At 43.7% G+C, this 22,692-nt stretch overlaps 2 protein-coding genes across 4 annotated transcripts in view; one reads left to right on the top strand and one right to left on the bottom strand.

Annotated features, from left to right (window-relative positions):
* The window catches only part of LOC142962741 (uncharacterized), a 37,165-nt gene extending 33,187 nt beyond the window's left edge, over positions 1-3,978 (top strand). For all 3 annotated transcript variants that reach the window (XM_076103367.1, XM_076103370.1, XM_076103369.1), the window contains exons 12-16: positions 66-169; positions 380-542; positions 729-844; positions 1,163-1,256; positions 2,234-3,978. In XM_076103367.1, the coding sequence (XP_075959482.1) occupies positions 66-169; positions 380-542; positions 729-844; positions 1,163-1,256; positions 2,234-2,721 (965 nt within the window). In that variant the 3' untranslated portion in view covers positions 2,722-3,978. The remainder of the gene's footprint in view (positions 1-65; positions 170-379; positions 543-728; positions 845-1,162; positions 1,257-2,233) is intronic.
* A 4,479-nt stretch (positions 3,979-8,457) lies between these two features.
* Positions 8,458-20,098, bottom strand: LOC142963228 (LON peptidase N-terminal domain and RING finger protein 3-like). Its single transcript, XM_076103954.1, has 12 exons — positions 18,491-20,098; positions 16,020-16,138; positions 15,792-15,914; positions 15,376-15,501; positions 15,067-15,280; positions 14,865-14,949; positions 14,479-14,593; positions 13,895-14,016; positions 13,342-13,500; positions 13,057-13,219; positions 12,769-12,918; positions 8,458-12,324 (listed from the first exon to the last, which is right to left on the bottom strand). The coding sequence occupies exons 1-12, from the start codon at positions 19,182-19,184 to the stop codon at positions 12,166-12,168; spliced, it is 2,229 nt and encodes a 742-aa protein (XP_075960069.1). The 5' UTR covers positions 19,185-20,098; the 3' UTR covers positions 8,458-12,165.
* Positions 20,099-22,692: the final 2,594 nt, after the last annotated feature.

Genomic DNA, 22,692 nt, shown 5'->3' with positions numbered 1-22,692 from the left:
TGAGGTGAACTTGCGGTTGGAGTTTAAATAAAGTTAAACCACAGACCGGACTTGTCCCCCTGCAGAGAGCTCCGTGGTAGCGGAGGGAAACCCCGACAGTCGTTTTGGAGTTCGGCTGAGGAAGACGTCAGCTCTCCACCTCTTCAGCTCGGAGGAGGAAAACACAGAGGTGATCATCTTCCCTTTGTGCTTCTAATGGTGATCCTTAAATAAGCAATGAACAACAACAATAAGATGTTAATATGTTGCGTATGTGTTTGTAGCTTGTTTCTGCCGCCCCCGTGTGGCCAAAAACAAATGAATGAACGCAGGTGTAAAGATGAACGCAGGTGTAAAGTAAGCTTTTGTATTGAATTTTGTATTCATCATTCTTCTCCAGACTCCCATCGAGCCTCCAGCTCAGCCAACCAGCTGTAGAGTTGACTCACAGCAGCCAATCAGCATGAAGCCCTCCATAAGTCAGCCAGTCAGCATCAAGCCCGCCCTCCCTAAGAAACCAGACGTACACGGAGACAGCGGAGGGAAAAACAAGCGCATGTCAGGTGTGTGTACACACACACACACACACAAACACATCATTTTCATTTTCGTGCACAATGCTCACAACTTTCTCATGCATATGTAAGGGCAATTGCCCAAAACTTGGGCTGAATCAGATTTGAGGAGTCAGCAGCTCCTGATTCAGCACATGGTGTAACAGTTTGTCTGCTACTGTCTTATTGATCCAGACCCGGCTCCAGTTCATGGTCTTTCTGGATCGAATCCTCCCAGCTGGATCTCTGTGGCCAAACAGAAACAGAAGATCTACAAAGAAAACTCGCTCGATGAGATTACTGTCAAGAAGGTTGTGTGTGTGTGTGTGTGTGTGTGTGTGTGTGTGTGTGTGTGTGTGTGTGTGTGTGTGTGTGTGTGTGTGTGTGTGTGTGTGTGTGTGTGTGTGTGTGTGTGTGTGTGTGTGTGTGTGTGTGTGTGTGTGTGTGTGTGTGTGTGTGTAAAAATGCATTGTAGCTGACACGATGTTTAGGTTTTGGTTCTACAACAGTCCAAAAATACATGGTTCAGATGGAGGAGCACTCGGATGAGATGATTGTATTGTAAACCTCGTTTTGGCTCACTGCACGTTTCCAGCCACATAACCTACTGTGTTGCTCTCTGTCATCAGGAGGAGCAAGAGAGGAAGAGTTCACTGCCACTGTATGTCAGCTCAGCTGCAAGCAGGGAGCACAGCAACAGAACAGCAGAGTCAACCGGCAAAGGTCAGAACACACACACACACACACACACACACACACACACACACACACACACGGTCATTTGAAAGTGCAAAACACGTTGTACTGCCAAAAACGCATTTACAAAAGACCCATCAGCCGCAGCAACAACAGGCTTTATTTAGTTTAGTCTAATTTAAATTTGAATTTGTATTCTGCTCAACATGCTGGATTTCTGTGAGGACCTCAGGTGTAGTTTGAGTTACTCATCAGGACTCTCCTGCTACCGGCTCTGCATCGTTGGTTGGACGTGAAGCTGTTGACTGATGCAGGTCTGCCCTCATGTGGACAAACTGTGCTACTGCAGCCAACCCAACAACAGTCACTTCAGTTGTTTTAACGTTCACCCTCTGTGTTCACAAAGACATCAAGACTGTCATTTAACAGAAATATATATTATTTTTGTTCTTACCTGCTGAGGAAGGTGGTTAAGATAAATTACATATCTCAGTGAAGTTAATATAGTTCTGGTCCAGAATACCAGTACTGCTTGTATAATGTTACATGAATCATTTAATGCAGTTTCCTGGATATTTAGTAACATTCGCATAAGTCTAAATATGTATTGAGCTATTACTGAAAAAAAGGTGTTTTTTAAAAACTTTTTAATTCAAATATTTGTATCCAGCCAATCAAGATTATACATAACGTATATTGTTTCGTCAATGCTCATTTCCATTTATATGAAATAAATACGATAATATTAATGTACATTTAACAGATGATACAAAATATAGTTTGAGATTGGTAAAGTGTTTTTAAAAAAAAGCTAATTTCAAAGAGAAATGAAGAAATTTCAAAATAAAATAAAAAAATAATTTAATTAAACAAAATACAAAAAAATAAAGGAAATATGTATATCAACATGTTTCCTCATTATTGATATGCTGACAGGTTAAATACTAAGAGGACTGATACATCACATTGTGACGTGTGTATGTTTCTATTTTTTTTTCTTCCAGTGAGTCCGTTGGAGATCAGTAAGCATTCGGCGTCTGTAGACAAAGATGCCAGGAGGTCTCTCTCTCCTCCGACACCGGTACCACCTCAACCTTTTAAATCCCAGTCGCTGCCTCACCCTGTCCCTCCAAAACCCCAGCTTCCCCCGGCCACCGCCAAACACCCACCGCAACCTATCCCTCCCCAAAGGTCCCCTCCGATTCCTGTGCCCCAAAAATCTCCCTCTTGCACAAGCCTGCCGGCGCCCTCCAAAATGGCCACCTCATCCAAGACGCCACAGCCCCAGAGCACGACACCCACCTCCCCTCCCTATTCCTCGAGAACCGCCCCGGAAAAGTTTGGCTCGAGAGCTCCGGGGCTTTCCAGCCAGACCCCGGCCTCTCAGCGAGGCCTGCCTCCCCCGACATTGCCCCAGGATGAGCCTCCCTGGATGGCCCTGGCCAAGAAGAAGGCCAAAGCCTGGAAGGAGATGCCCCAGATCGTCCAGTGACTGGTACTGGTTTCAGTGAGATCTTGTACATAGGCCTAAGCGGGTCGGATCTGACAGGGGGTTGAAGCGGGCCCGAGAGTCTAGATGGACCTGAATGCATTTGCACACAAAGAGTTGCTGTTTTCTGTTGTTTTCTTACTTCCTGTTTTCTATCCTGGCTTAAGTCTTCAGATTGGTGCAAACCAGCCAATCACAGCTAAAGACCGGCTCAGTCTAACTCTTAACTCTTTACGTCCTCATGGTGTACATTGATGTTTTCTAAATGGCAGGGTGGGACCCCCAAAACCTTAATGCATCTTACTTGAAGTGGATCCATATTTTTTCAAAATGTGCCTGAATGAGAGGAAAATATAAAAGAAAATATATCCAAAGTAACTCAGATGATTCCAACCGATATCAGAACATATTTCAGGGAATACAGGATTATTTTATTAAAATTAAAAGATTTATTCATAGAAAGTTGGTTAAAAGTAACGATGAAGAGAAGGAGAAAAAAAGTGTGTGTGTGTGTGTGTGTGTGTGTGTGTGTGTATTGTAAGGCAGTGGTACAGGCTCACATTTTGAGGAATGTGGAAAATACCATGACCAGAGTGAAATGGGATAACTTCAAAGTTAAGCTGGAGTAATAACTGACTGGAGCAACTGCTGCCGCTCATGAGCTTCGGTAGAAACTTGCTGATCCACGTCTCCTCGATCTGCCGTCTGTGCGTCGGGTTCTTTAAACAAATATATTTCTTGTAACACGTTCCACTGACACTAAACCAATGTTTGTCGTGCTCGAGTGTGTCCAACGTGTTCCGGGTTGTCATCGTAAATTATATTTTTGAAATTCTTCTCTTTTGATATTTTGCATAGGAAACTGCACAGTGTCTGTTTGCGTCCCACAGACATCTGTCATCTCCCAAAAGGTCATCTGTTCAGGAATCCAGCAAAACTATCATCACATCCACTTTTTATGTGTTTTTAATACTTTTCAGCGCGTCATGTTGGCCGCGGGTTTGGAAACATTTTCCGATCATAACCAAACATGTAGTTGAAACAGCAACATTAATATATCACTCGGAGATTGATTTGCTTCACATCACAAAAAGGAAAGTGTTCACGGCTGAAAAGCTTCCTTTGCATCAATTAAATCTATCTATCTCACAGTAACTATATATTATTTTTATGCATTTTGTTTTATTTTGTATTGCCTTTTGAGAATTTGTCTTGTACATAAAATGCACAGTAAAGAACAAATTAAACTTTTTTTCTGGGTTCTTTTGTTATCTGTGTGTATGTCGACTGTATGTTTCTCACACCAAAACAGCCAAGTTCAGCCATTTGGGTTTGAAAGTTAAAATGCCTCCAAGGCACAATAAATCACCGTGTGGAACACTGATGAAAGCATCAGCATGTATGTCTTGTGTGTCTCTAAGTTAGGCATTTGGAATTTTCCAACCCACATGTCTTGACTTCTTTCTATGCCACAAGAATGTTTTTTTTTAAACTGAAGTCACTGAGGTCAACTCCGTAGTTTGTCTGGGAATGTGTAGCAACCTCCGTAGAGTTAACATTTTACGATGAAAAGTTAGCACTTGGTGGATGTTTTTATAGCACTTTTTTACTATATAATATATTTAGAATTCTCTGTTCGTCAAATAAATAAAAGGATTCATTCATTTATTATTTCCCGACCAGAACTGCATCCCCAGGAGTGTAATGAGACATTTGAAAGAATATAATTCATCAGTTAACTGAATAAAAAGTACTGAAACTTTTCTTGGACTCTCCTCAAAACTGCCTAATGTTCTATTAAAGTGCCTCTTAAAGGAGTACTCCAGCATTTTACTATTACACTTCTCAAAAATGGGGCGCACACAGAGAAACACATTGAAAAACAAATGGTCAAAATGAAAGCAGTACAGGCGGAGATCTCCTGATTGTTTCCTGATGTCCTTTCATTAGACCCTCCGTGGCTGGTCGATGCTCTGTCTGTCAAACTCTGTTTGTAACGCAGGCTCTCAATTACTCTCCGTTGACGTCATCAGTGTAGACTTTAGAGAGCTCCTCCTGAGTCACAGCAAACATTACACAACTGTTTTCACAGGCCGAGTCGTACTTCCTGTGACGAGCAAGCTGACCTTCGTGTGTAAAAGTCTGTGTAATGCCCCTTTAAGCAACACCCCGAACCCTTACGCGCTCATTTAAAGTCACTTCCATTGAAGTGTCTCAAGCTTTGAGACGATAGCGGACGATAAATCAAATCAACCCAAAACATTCTAATGAGACTTATTAGCCCACTTCTCACAATTCTAAAACAACAGCTTTCAGATCTGCTGTTTCTGATGACTCTATTTTGGATTTATTACACAATAAATGACACTGACTTATTAAAAACTGATGACTTATTACAGCCATCTCCGTCTTGAACACTCACTGTACAGTCTTGGCATGTACACGTACGCACATCTGCGTTTGTGAATTCCTCCTTGTGTGTGTGTGTGTGTGTGTGTGTGTTTGTGGTCAGAATTGGGGCCAAACGTGAGCCGATGTTTGGGTGTTTATGATTGATGGTCCATGTGAATGCGTGTGTGTGTACAGGAAGCTGTAATCAGCGAGAGGGCCGCTGCAACTCCCCAGATGTGTTTTCTGGGTGAGTTAGGTAATGCCGCTGCCCTACTTCTGGTACATGCACTGTCACGCACACACACACACGCACACACACACACACACACACACACACACACATACACACATGCGTCTCCAAACTGGACCAGCCAAGATGTACGGTGTGTGTGTGTGTGTGTGAGGGTGTGTGTCTGTGCCAGGTATCCATAGCGATGACTGCTGGGTGCTGACCTTCTCATTTACAGGTTATATAACTAACCAACTTGGCAGGAATCACAGAGGTGAGGAAACAAGGGGGGGGGGGGCATTAAAGTCAATTTAGGCCATTACGATCAGTAGAGATCACAGAAACTTTTGGAGACCGAAAACACGACTTATCTAGCTGTGAAAAAAAGAAATCCTCTTAGTGATGAAAGTATAATTACAGCTCCCATAATTCAATTTCATGCTAAAGCACTCCCATGTCTGGTAGCATTTGTGTCAGACGTTATGTGACACTCATCCGCCCAGAGGAGCAACCAGCAAATAGGCTTATTTCTCCCACACGGTGTCACTTTATACCAATACAGTTCAGTGATGAGATGTTGTACCAGGAAACAACAGCAGAACAGCTTTAGTGCAGCTTGCTCACTTTAAACAGGTAATATGAATCATCCACTGTACTTGCCAAACATGCATTCACCCGCATTCCTGGACACTTTGTGGGCAGCGAAAAACTGTAGACATAACACTGGCATATCATCACCTTTGAAGCTGTTTGACGTGTTGGCAAACTGTTTCAGCGTGACATGAGCAAACATCTGGAGTCATGTTCCTGACCTGCTCTGCTCGCCTATATAGCTCTGTTGTGGTCTCCGCCATCTCCTAAGGGAATGCTGTTGCTCTTTAGTGGCTAAATGCTCCACTAAATAGTCCACCAGCTAATCGCTAACTTTGTCTGTCTGCTGTCATTTCTCTGGCAGCAGAGAACGAGCTGGACTTCCACAGGAAACACAGCAGCAAATTAGACCCACAGCCTGCATGCTTTGTGGTTTGGTCAGACCTCTGCGTACGAACTGGAGTGACCCTGGGCCGGGTGAGGTCGGATTCATTGTTTCCAGTGACATTATAGCTGACCATTTGATAGCCCACTGTGACAGAGAATTTCAATTGACACAACATCGACAACACTGGCTGCTTTGAGCCTGCAGGAAAAGCTTTCTATCGGTGACCGCTCTGTTTCCAGTGAGATATTCAAGCTGAGCTGTGCGATCGATGAGGACGTTCATCATATTTACAGCTTGAGACAGATAACAGGTCCTCCTCACCAGATTCAGCCTTATTCTTTCCCGTCATTTTCATAAACCAAAAATTGATATTTTGACCCGTAGAGGAAAAATTAGGGCGTCAATGAAGTTGTTAGAATTAATTTTAAGAAATGTCTGACCTAATCCATCCAATGATCGTCAAGACATTTCACTCAAAAATACAAATCTAATCATTGCAATAGATAATTCATATCAGTGTGTGGTTGAATGAGTCTAGTCCATATTGAGCACTTGCATTAACAGGATACATGCTGGACATTGAGTAGAGGTTCTTATGGTAAATGTACTGTATGGTCTCATCAAAGCTTCTATGCCTCTATATTTAGAGGCGCCCGGGTTTGGCACAAGTAGGCCTTCAAATCCTTAAGAGTCCTCATGGAGACTGCAGGGAGCTAAACTTGCTAATCTGCAGTGTAATTACACTGAAGAGCAACAAACAAAGAGTGAGCCAGGAAGGGAAGGAGACACTGCTCTTTCCCTGCATCTCTCTTTCTCTAATACTTTTTCTGCCTCCTTGTAATAAGGGTCTATAAGGGTTAGTCTTTTACTCCGACTGAGTGACCTATTTGCATTGCTTGCATAAACAGTTCTCCTGTCTGTCCAGCTCTCTCTCTCTCTCTCTCTCTCTCTCTGAATCCTTTCACACATGCTCTCTCACACAAACATGTCTTCTCTCTCTCTGAGAGTACGTTTTGTTTTCTTCAGCAGTCGTTTCTTGGCTTCTCACTCTTTAACCCACCACACACTCGACCCACCTTCTTCTGACCTCATCTAATACTAAATGTAGCTGAAGAGTAACTCTGAAACACGTCATGTGAGCTGTTACCTAACTGGTTTAAAACAGGGCTTACTTAGGCTGTGGAGTGCAACAACTCTGGTCACATTGCCAGCATGTGTACATATGAGCTGATGTTGCATTCAATACTCTAACCTCGCTCAACTTGATACACTACCCAACTTCAGTACTGCTCTCCTCCATTCATTTTCTAACCTCTTTAATCCCACAGTCAGCAGCATAAAAAAGGCAATATTAGGTGTTTGGAGATAATGTGGGTCACCGCAACCGTGAGCAGGTCTTGAGCATGCAGCCATTACTGGCCACCTAAAATATAATGCAGCTTCCTGCTGCAGAATGCGTGGACAGACACAGAGGTGCACACTCACTCACGGAAGCAAGCACGCGACCAATCACGTGATTCTCCTCACGGAGATAATAAATAGTTCTACATTTTGGAATTTACGCTTCTTTGCATTCTTGGGAAGTTTGTTGAGAAGAACGAAAAATAGAAGTATGGTTAGCTTAGCTTAGCATGATGGCCATTTTTAGTACAGATTAAACAAACAGGATATAAAGTGTTTATTTTTAAGTGTTAAGTGAATTTAAGGGTGCTGGTAGGTGGATTTTGTTATCTTCGACCAGAGCTAGGCTAGCGGTTTCCAGTCTTTATGCTAAGCTAAGCTAATAGTCTGTTGGCTGCAGCTTCATACTTATTGTCCCAAATGAGAGTGTTACAGTCTTTTTGTCTTAAGTGTAATAAATAAGTACAAAGTAAGTCTTTATGTTTTTGTCTGGCTTTGTAAAGCCCTCCAAATCTACACTTGATTTTTAAAGAAGCGCTATCGTTTCTGAAAATTAATTTTGCTCGCATGAAAGCAACAAAACGCTGACTGCCTCCCACATCACTCACCTTACGGACTGTTGAGCAGAATTCAGTTACACTAAAGGTTTTGATTCATCTACTGAATTATTAACCAGTAATCTGATCCGTTACTTTCTAGGAAACTCAAGAGCACAAACAAAAGAGACGTGAGACTCAAATCCAGTCCAGCGTGTTCACGATCCCATGCAGGACCAAGAACACAAACCTTTTGGTTTATTCACAAGTTGTAGCTTCAGAACTGTACTTCCGCAAAAGTAATGTATTCTAAAGTTTTACTATTAAAAAAAACAGACCTGTACAGAGAACATCAGAGCGATGCCGAGACATACATACATTCATCTTGTGCGAATTCACCCGGACACATTTAGCGGGCCGTGGGGCTCTACGGGAGGTTAACCACCATTGAAAGGAGCGGGCAATGTAGTGACACAAATATCTGAAAATATGAGGAGAGCTTTTGTTTAAGACCTTGAGATTTTTAGAGTTCACAAAGCATGAATATTTTACCGGAATTTAATCAAATCACTTAACCAGCAGAGGACATACAAGAGGTCATACACTTTGTTTCAAAGAAGATGCTCACTTTGCCAGGTGAGATAAATCAAAAAACACATTACACAGAAAGCTTGGAATTCACAGCTTTGCAGTTTCAGTTGACAAGTGGCATGAACTCGGTGTTGATGACGGTGCACTTTAACATGGGCACAAGGTAAAAAGAAAAAAAAGGTTAATTTTAGGAGCAGTTGACAAGGAGGAACAATGACAAGAACACAACTAAATTAGGAAGCATGGTTTTTCTTTCTCTCTTTGTGGAAGTGCTCTAGGAGGATGCCAGAGGTAGTTACACTTCCTCAAAAAAGGTCTGTGTTTGAATTCTGAAAGGTCATGATATCAATGGGCAATGACCCACCGTGCGACTGTAATCCAGCTATGCAAAAACACAAACGATCCGTAAGATCGCACTTCTTCTACGCCTGCTTTGTTTTGTAACTGAACAAACTGGAGGCGTTGAAATCTCGAGCCATTTTACAGCGACACAGGAAGTGCTCGCCCGACACTAAGAAAAATAAAAGCTTGCTGTGAGCGTGATCAAAGCTATCACGAGTCTGGAGTGCTACAGAATGTCAAAATGAGACCATCAAGCAGCAACAGCAGCTTAAACCCACCCTGAACTTTCAGGATTCAGAACTTGACAAATGCCTCTGTGTTCACGTCCCAGCTGGGTCGTAGCTTATAAACGGTACCCTGTGCCAATGTTATTTAGGGAACCGCAGGTTGTCGCACAAGACATCAGCACCCAGTAGTCGCCATTGCAGTTTATACATCAAAGCCTAAATGGAAGAACTTAAGGCACTAGAACTGCTGTCACAGATGCACAATAATTCACAGATATCAGTTTTAAACTGAAACATAATTTATGAGATGGGGAAACAAAAGAAAAGAAAAAACACTGACTCCTCATGTGACGATGTATTTTTTTTACTTGTAAATTGTAAAAATAAAAAAATAGAATAAGCATGTCATGTCATGTTAGGTGGATTTTCCCTTTAATCTATCTCTTCACATCTATCTGGATTTGTCTCTGAATGCGATATGCTTTTACACTGGAGGGGTGATTATATCTGGCTAATGGCTTTTCCCTTTCCTGCCCAGTCTGAGCGTCATAGCTTCTTAGTGCCTGTTACGATATTAGCAAACATCAGGGCAATGGTTTCAGACATGGTGGAGAGATGATGGAAGTGGTAGTTATTCTTTAGAGAAGCACCTTCCAATTGAATTTGACACAAGGGTCATTATACGATAGATATAATACAATATTCATGTGGATTGTTTCATAGTGCCACCAACTGACAGTACAATATCAACAACTTTCTGTCGGGAAAATATTAAGATTGCGGGATTATATCTGAAGCAGTTTCTCCGTTTTATAGCATTAGACGGCGTTGGCCCTTATAATACAAAATAATAAATGACTTGACGTGACGCTCCTTGTACTAATAAGTGAAGAAAATGATAAAATACAAAGAACTCGATTGACATAGAAACATGTAAAAATCAAACACGCGTGTATAAAATAAAAGAGTTTGAAGGCAAAGCTCGATAATCTCTTGCATTTTCCAGAGAGTTGCCCGTGCCATGTACAGTCATGTCACAGACACCAGCAAGGCCTCAATATGTCTTCAAACAACATCGTTTTCTCATAAATACATTTGTGGGAAATTCTCAAAATGGGTTTTTATCTTGTTTTACAAGCATTGCTTTTCTGTAAAAATCCTGTTTTGAATGGAAACATTTCCATAAGGGGGGGGGGGGGGGGGGAGTGAACCTGAAAATGAGCCTGCTATGTAAGACTGTCCCACACCGTGTTACAGAAGGCACTGGCCTTTACCCATCGCATACATCACTTGGGGACCGTTTACCAGTTAAACCAGCAGAAGATGTAACTTTGTTCTGTGGTAGTCGGAATACGTGTGTATTTTGACTCGAGTGGAAGTACGCACCCTGAGGCCTGTCTGCACCGGTTCTTTCCCTTACTTCAAGTGAAAGTGCAAAATAAAGTCAGAATAAATAGTGAATAAATACACGTAGGACATAATGGTATCAGAAATCCAGATGTTGCTTCTCTCATAGCCGGGAAGCACCTCAGCCATAGAGAGGCTGCTGACGGCGAGGGAACCCAAATATGTTTTCAGTCAAAATAACTGCGATTGCGAGCGGCCAATAAAAATACTACCCTCTGCCCTCAGCTCCAGTTTCCAGAGTTTGTCTTGGACAGCATGTAAATAGTGGTTATTGTACAGCAGTAACACCCTGCAGTTACCAGGGTATCACTGCTGATGTTTGGGGTCAAATGTTAAGTAAAAAAAAAAAAGCCTTTGGAAAGGAAAGCGGCTCAACATCTCTTTCTGTGAAATGTAAACAATGTCACTGCATGCATAAATAATGCCAAAATAAATAATAAAAAACTAATTTAAAAATCGGACAAAAAATGTCTGAATGGAACACCTTAAAGCACGCTAATGTAAAGGTTCAGTCATTATGTTACAGGGACAGAAGGAAAGGAAGCAAGGAGGGAAGGAAGAATAGCAGCCAATAGAAATGAAGTTAAAGTTAAATTAAAGGGTGGGCAGAATAGTAAACACGTCTTCTGTAGATGTCTACACTTAGTAATGGGCACACCAATTAATCAGTATCTTCATCATTAGTGAGACAAATCCATGGTTCGGTCTCTTGCAGAGCTTATATGTACATGTAAAGACACAGGGAGAGGGGTTGATGGGTTGAGTTAGCTAAAGCTACGTTCAGACAGGCGGCTCAGTCCCTCACGTCAGACTGCAGACGCTTTGAGTTCCAGAGGAAGACCATGAAGGCCATGAAGGCAGCAGTGGAACCTGGATAAGTGGAGTCACATCAGCAGTTTGTTGTTGAACACATGGAAACGTTAAGACAAAAACATATCCTTTTATAACGGAAGATGAGGCTGTTTACGCTTTGTATAACATCACATTTCCTTCCTGTCTGAACATAGTGGAAGTCTGCACAGTTGGTTTTCTAGAGAATGCTATGAAAGGAAGATATCAATGCATTCACATCAACCATCCCTGTTGCTGCTTTTCTGTTTTTCTTCTTCATCTTGTTTTTGTTAAAGTTTGCAGTTGACCCGTAGGTGAGTCCAGCGCTGCTTTCTGAACGGGATGTGGCTACAATGGGGAAGGTGCAACAGGATCGACGTCAGTTCCTTTGTGCATCAAAAAGGACGAACAGCAGGTCAACTGCTGCTTTGGAGGAGGGTGTGTGTGTGTGTGAGAGCGTGTCCACGCTGGGGGGGGGGGGTTACTGTATTTTCCAGGTGTGGAGAGTTATTGTCACCGGTGCCTGCTGTGGGCCATGAAGAGCAGCACCTTGCGGATGCCGCTGAGGCGACCTTTCAGAGAGGTGAGGGCCAGGAACGGAAGCTGGGCTCGGGCCTCCAGCGGAAGAACGGCGAGTAACCACCAACACCACGAGGGGCCGTTAGGACTGTCCTGAAGGAGGAAGGCACAAAGGGAGAGGGGTTTAAAGACACGAGAATGTAGAAATAGACAAAATTCTCCTCGGGTCTTATCATGATAATTGTGGTTATGGGTCAAGCTGATTTTCTGAGTGTAATCATATTCATTTGTTTCGTAAAGTACCTTTTATTCAACCTGGTCTGCCTCAGTGTCTGCATTTAGGGGCTCAATCTCTTTCATGCTATATTGTCTTTTTTTTGTCTATCAAAACACTTTGTAAAATCTGTTTTCAACGGTGCCATATAAATAAAGTTGTTATCATCATCATCATAATCCTATTGCCTCGTAAAACACGTTTTCAGCAGATGCTGCCTCAGGATTCATATTCTATTTTCAAAGACACATACGACACATTTGAAAGGAGGAGGAGTAATTTGATTTTTTAAAAGCGTGACTTTGTAAACTGTGTGCGTGTACCTGAAGTTCAGAGTCTTTCTGAGGCATGGGTCCAAAGTGTCCTTCAATGCGTTCCTTCTGCTCGGCCTTCAAGGAGTTGACCCACACCAGGGCCTGGTCGTACACCGCGTCGTGCAGAGTATGCAGCTCACGCTCAGCCAGACCCTCCACCTATAAACACACAAACACACACACAATCCTTTAAGTTATAACATCTTAAGGTAATTCACTATCAATCCATCACTTCTCCATCCAATCACTCCTCATCTGTCCAGTCTTCCCTCCTCTCTCCCTCCTCCCCCCTCATACCTTAACGTCCTCCAGGTACTCGATGTCGGCTGTGTTGTATCCGTCCCTCTCGCTGTGCTGAATGACTTTAAACCTCCGTATGCCGGTGGTGTTCACTACCGAGCGGCCGTCGGAGAAGAACTTCACATCGCGGATCTCCAGCAGGCACCCGTAGTCTGCGACCCTAGAGACGGGAGGAGGGAGAGGGCGCGTTATTACACTTTCCTGGATCCATACTCTGACACCGCTGTGTTAAAACACATGTAACCCCCCCGACACACTTAAATGCACTGTCCCAGCACTGACCCTTTGCGGTTGTCTGCCAGACACATGCCGAAGCGGTTGGTTCCCGTCTCCATGCATCGGCGAATCATCAGTCTGTAGCACGGCTCGAAGATATGGAGAGGGCACGGGACAGTGGGGAAGGCCATGGTGCACACGAATATAGGCACATTCTTGTTAAGACTGAGGAGAGAAAACGACGAAGGGGCATGAGTTTAACGTGGAAATACGGAATAATGATTTTCTGTAACAAAGTCCTTTAAAATCTTTAGAACGGTCTACAATTCCAAAAACATCTGCACCATAACTCACAACTAACTATTAGGCCAAATGCCCTGAAAAAACAAAAACAAAACCACCACTGTCTACTGTGAGAGGAGATGAGTTTTGCTCCAGTTATGTGTTGGAGATTGTTTCGGCCTTAATGAAAGTGATACTTGACGCCTGAGGTGTTGCACGCTGAGAGGTCAGTGTGTCAGACGTGTGTTGTCTACAGTAGGTGAGTGGGTCAAACAACAGCACAGGTTGTGTCGGTGAGCGGAGAAGAGCAAGCTCAGCATAAAGAACACAAACTTACTTAGAGAGATCGGCCATCTCGTCCTGGTGGATCTTCTGTCTCTCTATGAGCTCCGAGGGAAGATACTTCGCTATCAGGTTCTCCGTTAGTACCGTCTTAGAGTACTGCCTCTGGACCAGGTACTGGGGAGAGATACAGACTGTATTAAAGATACGTTTATAGTGGCAGAAACATAGAGAGAGTTTCAATGTAGAAGCCTGCTTTACGTTTTACCCCCATAGTATCCTCTTATTCCATTTATGATTCGGAACTGTAGGGATACACCAATTAGATGTGCCTGATCTGGATTGGCTGCCCCGATAGTGACCTTATTGAGTCATCGGTATTGGCCAGGATATGACCGATCCAAATTAAAACACAGTTTGTATTTGGTCATGGCAAGTCACCAACTCTGCTTTTAGTTCCATAGCCATCCCTGGTGTCCCGTTACCTTACAGAAAGATGACCCCAATGAGTTCCACACTGAGCTAGGTTTTAAATTTGGGGGCGGGGAAATAGACACTCTGACTTGTGGTACCAGAAGAGAAAGGGTTGGTTCCCTACTGGATTCAGTTCAGATCACGCTTAACGGCACCGTGTCGTACCTCAGACAGCTCCTCTTTGCAGAGCGGACACTTGGGGTTGTGGTCCAGACATCTCTCCAGACACCGCAGACAGAAGGTGTGACCGCACGGCGTCGTCACTGGCTCGTAGAAAAGTCTGGACACAGAAAAACACGACACCTCAAAACCGTGGACGCCTAAGAGTGTGCGGCTGAAACTGATGACTACGTTTTTTTTTTTTTTTAATGCTAGTCAAGACAAAGACCCATTCTGTTGCTGTCTTTCGGGCTGTATTTCTGCATAAAAGCTGCTGCATATCACATGATTACATCATCCGAGACGATTCAGCACACGTTACGCAACTCCTGAATGGTGGTGCGTTGACTGTCAGTAAATATTTAGATCCGACGCTGTGAAGCAAACCTCACCTCATACACAGGGAACAATCCAGATCTGTCGGGTCCAAGACGTCACCGGCCGCAGAGCTGGGTTGATCCATCTCCTCTGCTGGCTCTGAATGGAGAGATCAACAGATACTAAATGAGACACATACGCCGCTAGTGGAGAGAGAGAGTAGAGCATGTTGCTCGGCTACATGCGTGTGTTTGTGCGCAAATTCCAAAAGCTCACCGGACTTGGCTCTCTTGTGATCGTCTCTCCTCTCCTGTCCTCCGTACTCCTCCTCCTCCTCTTCCTCCTCCTCTGCGATCCTGCGTTTCCTTTTGAGGAGGAAGCAGGGGTCCGGCTTCCCCTGACCTTTGACCTCACCGCCCTCTGGCCTCTCGGGTGCAGGAGGGTCGAGGGCAAGACTGGACGCTGATGGCAACAGGCTGGGACTAAAGATCTGAGGGAGGGAGAAGGATAATGAAACCTCATGTCCGCTCGACGTTGCGCTTTTCTTCATAAAGTGCTGACTGCGGGAGGCGCAGCGTCTCTTACCTGGTGCGGGGTGTTAATGCCGATGCTGTTCTTGACGTGCGCTCTGAAAGACATGTGCGCGTTGGAGTAGTCCGAGATGTGTTCAGGGACCTGATCGGTGACCGGAGCCAGGAGATCACAGAGGAGCTGAGAGAAGATGACACACGAGGATGAGATTATTCTGCATGCATTTTAAATATCACAATTATAGGGGCTGAAAACGACTAATCGATTTCTTCTCAACTATTAAATCAATCAGCTACTTTGATAATCGATAGGAGTCATTTTTTAGGGGGAAAAGGCTAAATTAAATTAAAAATTGATAAAAGTGATTATTTTCTGTTTACTTTGCTCCTCTGTGACAAAAAACATATTTAAGTTGTGGAATAAAAGATATTCATCTATGGGTGTCCACTACAACACTAATGTTGACTTACCCTGTGAGCCTCGTTCTTGGCCGGTCTACAGTCCGGCTCTATGGACAGACAGACCAGGTACTCCCTCAGAGCCTCCTCGGTCCTGCCCAGTGACACCAGGGCCTGGGCCTTACGAACATGACCCTGCAGGAAGGAGGAAGATGCATCATTTATCTCGCATCCATACATTTTAATAACAACTGATTATTACATATTTATATGCATTTGGGAGCCGTTTGTCTGCCATACCTTGGACCAGTGAGGCATGAGTCTGCAGGCCATCTCAGCGTCTCTCAGGGCCCTTTCATAGCGTCTCAGGCTGGAGTGGATCTGGGAGCGGTTACTAAACAGTATGTGGTCCATGGGTGCTGAGGGGGGAGAGGAGGGACAGTCAGTTAGTCAGGTTGATAGATGGACTGTTGGTGTTACGAGTGTCCAAGAGCCCACGGTGATGTGTTCAACTTGCTTGTTTTTGTCTGATCAACGGTCTAAAAGCCAAAGGTATTCAATTCACAGTGATGTAAGGCAGAGAAAAGTCAGCAGAGTGTCACATATGAGCAGCTGGAAGCAGTGACTCTTTGCTTATCATACTGAGGAAACTCATTCACAACATACTGCAGAATAAAAAATAATTTTTTTTTTTTAAAAAGCACAGCCACCAAATATTTATTTTCTTATTTCTTAAAAAGCGGACTATGCTGGTGATATAATGGTTTCAAGTTACACAAAAGAAGAAATGCTTAAATGGAACACTTTCCTCCACATTACAAAACGCGTTACACAAAAAACAAAAAAAAAATGTGCCGCCTTACAAAATAGTGCTGCACCATCAAGGTCACCCACATTCCAGGTTTCATAACTACAATAATATATGCTAATGTAGCGGTTAGCTCGATGGGAACCAGGGGGGAATATTTCAGCTCACATAAACACAAAGGAGATTATTTCAATCTACAGGACAATTTCATAGATTTGAGGTGACGGAATAGATGAAAATGCAGTTTAACACACAATAGTTGTTAAAGCATGACAGGAGAACAATTAGCTCGACCTGAACTTAATCCAGATCCAACTCTATAAAACTACGTGTTAACCCTACAATACGTGATGAATGCATTGCACATACACACAAGCAGCCCAGTACTAACACGATGCAGGGGACCTTGTTTAGGGGCAGAAGATATATTGATAAATAGAGTAACATAGAAACAGATTCTGCAAGTACAACAAGTGCTACTACCGCCTTTCTTTTTCCTGCTGAGATTCAGCTGACAAACTCATTTGCATAAATTCCTTAGTTAAGCAAGTGTTCCATTAGGAATTACGTGCCTTTACTTAATAACGAAAAATGAGAGATGGGGAAACCTTTCTCCTGCAGAACAAAGTCACTGCGGCTTGAAGCTGGTCCTCCCACAATAAGACAGATATTACATTCTTTGTTCATTGTTATTTAACCAATCACCTTTGCTAAACATGCTGAATTACTTCGACATCCTGTAAACAGCCCAGGACAATCCCACTCCATCGCTGTGGGAGCTACACAGCTCAACAACAGTCAGTCTTTGGTGTCTGAGCAGCTGCACCGCATCAGCTGGGAGGGTTCATGCTCCACTGGCCCAGTGGACCCAGCGGACAGAGATGATGGCGTAATTCAAACTGGTGCTTCCATCATCTAGTGGTGGTGCTTCTCTAGAGCATTCAAACTGAGAAACGAGTCACTTGAAACTTACGCAACCAGCGTGTACAGTGACTCAGCTGCTGCAGCAGCACCACACAGTAAGGTCAACTGAGATCGGGTCAAGCAGACTTCTGAGCCAGAGGAGAATCCGTCTTAGTAGTCGACAAAGTGTCTTATCTTGAATAGCTAAACCAGTCATTTATTAGAGCTATATGCGTTCGACAATCACAACTTTGCTCTATGCACGTGTTATTGACACAACATATACTAATACTTTATAAGTGAGAGCAAATAAATGCAATTAGCTGGAGTTAACGAGCTCTCAGAATTTGGGAATGACTACTATATTACATCAATATAATAAATAAGTACACAATGCGTGTGTAATGTGACATAGACCTCTTAAGAAGTAAACTTCAAACCACACTATGTAACCTGATATGTAACGCCTCTGTGTATATAACTACTACTAATCCCTCTCTGCAGGCCACAGCTCACCTGTGTCACCACCACCTCTGCCCATATAAAAACCCTCTGCTGTGGCTCCGAGCATCAGAGTCCCTGGTGGTGACATGAAACAGTACCCTTGACCCACATTAGCCTGAATCATTGTTTTGTCGTTATACAATCAGAGGGGCTGGGGGGGGGGGGGGGGGGGGGGGGGTGCTACGCACTTACGCAATGTTTGGTCCGCGAGCCCAGCCTACATAACCGTGTTATCCAACACATGGCGCTGTGGCTCTCGGATGCCAGCAGAGGCAGCTAGCCCGCCTCCAAGTGTGTCACGGACGACACACTTACGAAACAAAGTCACATAACAGCGTCGTATTGTTCCTTTTATCGACAAGTCGCCCACATGATATTATCTAGCAGCAGCCTCGTTGTGCTGGAAAAGTAGCCAAACAATATAACAAAATATCAAGTTAAAAGTAGCAAAAAAAACCGAGTTAGCCCGGTCACATAGGCAGCAGAACCCCGTTCTGTAAAGCCACTGTGTTAGGTTTCTCATACATATATAAGAGTGAGTAGTTCAGTGTCCTACCTATCAATATGGCTCGGTTATATTTCTCCAGCGCTGCTTCCATCTTCTTCTCGGCGTACAGTCCGTTGCCCTCCCGCCTCAGCCGGCCGGCCTGGTGCAAGGTCGGGAACCACTTGGCCAGCAGGTTGCCGAGGACCACATTGACCCTGTAACTCTGGACGTCGGCCACTCTGGAGCTGTCCAGGCACTCTTTACACATCACCGGCCCCTCCTTGTCCTTCCTCTCCCTCTCCAGACACTTTTTACAGAAGCAGTGTCCGCACGGCAGAGTCACGGGCTCGAACAGAAAGCTCCGACATATCCGACAGGAGAAGTCTTCGTACCCGAAGCCCGCGGCACCAACTCCCGGACACACAGCGGCCACCGCCGCTCCTCCTTTCCTCGGGGTCCCGTTTCGACCGTTACCCCCGTCTTGCCTCCCGATACTACCCGACAGGTACTCTATGAGGTTGGTCAGGTGAACGGGGGTCAGTCTCTCGGTCTCCGAGGCTTGTCGGTACATGTCGAACGCTTCTGTGAATTTGCCCCCGAAGGCGAGCGCATCAGCCCGCTTGACCATCAGCTCCAGGCGCCGGCTCCCTGGGTCTCCGAGACCCGCTAGTTGGCACTCGTAGATGTCCGCGGCCAGGTCGAAGTTTTTCGAGTGGAAAGCCTCCGCTGCGAGCTGCAGCATACTCTCGCTCTCTGTCCCCATACCCGGCAAGTTGTTAGAAGTCTGTCCTCTCGCCTATGTGGAGCGTGTCTCGTCAAAACACGCGCTGCAGTACATCATGTTTGTGTGTGCTGCTGGGAAGTCTACTGATGCTGTCATGACCAAGTCCAGGAAGCACCCATATTATTCTCAATGGAGGAAAAAAAAAAACGTTACGTAAAAGTTGTGTCATGTGATGCCGGCCAGCTGTTCTCATTGGACGAGTTTAGGAAAAGGGTTACAAAACAATCTGCCATGTAACACAGTCAGCGTCGTGGGCCGGAGCCGGTCTGACCTGCATGTAGGAGTTTAGTAGGGGGCCACCAAATAATGAGCTCTATTGGTATCACATCTCTGGAAGTTATTCCAACTAATTCGGGTTTAAATATGATTTTTTTTTTTTTTTTTTTGCGAGTTTCCTCAGAGATCTTCCCAAACATGGTGTCTTGGGATGTGGTGTGGTGTCATTAAGTGGACATACTGATGTATCAGTCCTTTTGATTGTCAGAAATAAAAGTAGTTGGTTTAGTTATAAAACTGATCTGTTGCACAGTAATCAACCCATGGGATTTGGCTTTCAGAGGTATTCCATCTCTGCGTAATGTTTATTTAATTATATAGGAAAAATGTCAAACATGTGACCTGCTTCAAGTTCCTGGCATTACCTGTTATGTGACAGCTTCACCCGTTACATAACAAGCAGTTATGTGACAGTCAAAACCGCTTTACATAAACAAAACAATTTTAAATTCTTTTATGGATCAAGTATAATTACCATTTACATATCTTGAGAAAAGCCATTCTAAATGTTATGGCACACAGGCAGCAGTTTGAGTATAATGGAGAGATGTGAATGTGATCAGCTCTTAGACAAACTGTACATCTGAAGAGGGATCGTTTCATTACACATACTAACAGAAGAGCATATCATCCCTTGTCGCCGCCCCTCAGATCAATGTCCTGATCGACAGACAACGTAAAGCAACGAATCCTTGCGCCAGATATTAAATAATCATACTGTGTTTGTTGGATGACTGTGACAGGCAGCAGTCTCTCACCAGCACACGCTCTGGTCATCGTTGCATAAACGTTTCATAATAATGACAAAAAGTGACATCTTACTTAACACATTGAGAATGTTGCTGAAGTAATGTTTGTTAGTTCCACTGCTACTAATAAAAAAAAATCCCAGGAATTAGAATTTGAAAAACCGTCACAGGCTGCGATGTAATGTTATACTGTAAGCGTATAACAAGTTAAAAACTGGTTCCTGGTAAGAGCAAAGATGTGGCATGGCACTTGCAGCATTATTTAAGTCAACAGTTGAAGCAAGACTATGTGACTATTAAAGGATGAATGACATATTCTTCATCTTGCAAGTTTCATTCATAAGCAACTAATGGTGCACTTATAGTGCAGATCTCCTCCTCCAGGTGCGTCTGCAACCTCCGCTGCTGTATTTTGTGATTGAATAGAACCCAAATGACTAACCCCCTCGTCTAGACTCTAATGTTCTGTAAAGTGTCCTGAATCATACTTCATTCAAACTCAAAAACAAGCGGTGATGTAAGCACGCAATCGGCTCGAAGTCGCTGTGTAAGACACGTCATACAACCTTGCCTTAATCAAAATTAAACTCATCAAGCTGTCTGTCCGCGTAGCAGCAGCTGAGGTGCGGCGATGTACAGCAGTGTGTGTAAATGGTAGTTAGCTGTCCAAACACACCGCAAACTTGTATCCCCTCCACTGTGGGCCATAGCGGCTGGGCCAGGTGCCGGTTAAGAGTAGTGAGTGAGGAGTCCGCAGGCAGTCAATGGCGGTATAAAACAGGAAATTAAAGGTGTTTTGAGAAAGTGTCACTCACCGCAACCTCGAAAGGTCCTTGAGCATGCAGCCATAACATTTGAACAGATATTGCTGTGTAACTGACATTACATGTGGTACTGTATATTGTTTGCATTTCCCATCATCCTGTAACAGTGAATGTTGTCCACAGTGGCTGTTGTTCAGCCAGTGACATAGACTCACTATAAGACCAGAAGTGGGTTAAGGTCAGTTTAATCACTCTGGATACGGGATTGTCCTCTGAATTGCTCTGATACTATACCACATGGTATTATTAGCACAACCTGAATTAGTATATCCTGCAGCCTCAAAATAAAACCTGTATGTATGTGTGTGTGTGTGTGTGTGTGTGTGTGTGTGTGTGTGTGTGTGTGTGTGAGTGGAGATTAGAGGCTGCTCAGTCCATCAGTGTCCATGTCAGTAGTAGCGGTGCTGGAAATATAGGTCGGCCGGTCTGGCCCGTGAACTCAATCCCACGCACAGACACAACCGCTGACTGACATGCACACGGCAGCAGACAGACTGACACACATGCAAAAACAGACAGACTGACATAAATGCAAATGAGGACAATCAAGAGTGTTAGGCAAACATATACACACACACACACACACACACACACACACACACACACACACACACAATAATCACAGATCCTTGTGTCCCGCCACATCTTGAAATGTCCTTATGTGTGTATCTAAATAGGCCAACAATGCAGTCTAGCCAGGTATTCATAGCACAGGCTGTCTGGACAGTGTGTACTGGGCTGAGAGACCAGCAGTTCTCTTCACACACTATTATACAAGAAAGAGAGATGTGATGGATAACAGGCATACACTTGCACTTGTCTCAAACACCAGAGATAATATATCATGTTTTGTTCCTGATGGAAGTAACGCGTAAACACACAGGAGTGAGAGGCACGAAAGAACCGAGTTTGCATGTGACAAGGGTCTTAAATCAGATTTGAACTTGAGCTACTGGTCGTGCTCAAGTTTATGTTGGTGTCTGTTCGGTCGGGCAAGACGGGAACAGGGTTGTCCCTTATTATTAAACTAAAGAACAGATCTGTCGTGTAAGATATATATATTTTTTATCTGTATGGTCGTAACGGAAGGATGGAGACTGGAACAGTGATGAATGATGGTCTCACTAAAGATCGCAGTGTAACTTTCACATCCAAATCCTACACAAAGACAATTCTTGTGTTTTCTTTGAAATGTTTAATCCAAATAATTTACAGATTTGAAATACTATATAAATAGTTATTGAGCCTTACATTTTCTCTTTCTGTACTTCCTGTTTTAAAAGCCTATTTCGTGCTTTGTTCAACTGTGCTTTGTGGTAAACACAAAGCACAGTTGAAGCTGACGGGAATGTCATTAGTTATGCAGTTATTTGATCATCAACTTAACTATTGGATGGACTAAAATGGGAAAAGTCAAGTGATCAACAACGGTATTACAATTCATCATCCTGAGGGGAACATGAATATGTGTACCAACTTTTATCACCAACCTTCCAATATTTTTAGACATTTCACCTAAAACCAAAAATGTCAACCTCAGTGTGACGCTAGATGAAAAGTCAGGAGGTCATCAAATTCATCAGGACTCATCCTCTGGGGACCATGAATCCCTCGTATAGCTGTTGAGATATTTAAGTC

Source organism: Anarhichas minor, unplaced genomic scaffold (assembly GCF_050575085.1).
Source record: "Anarhichas minor isolate MPS153535 unplaced genomic scaffold, ASM5057508v1 ptg000028l, whole genome shotgun sequence".
Classification (NCBI taxonomy): domain Eukaryota; kingdom Metazoa; phylum Chordata; class Actinopteri; order Perciformes; family Anarhichadidae; genus Anarhichas; species Anarhichas minor.
Note: the sequence above shows the minus strand (reverse complement) of the source record. Positions and strands in the feature narration are given on the sequence as shown.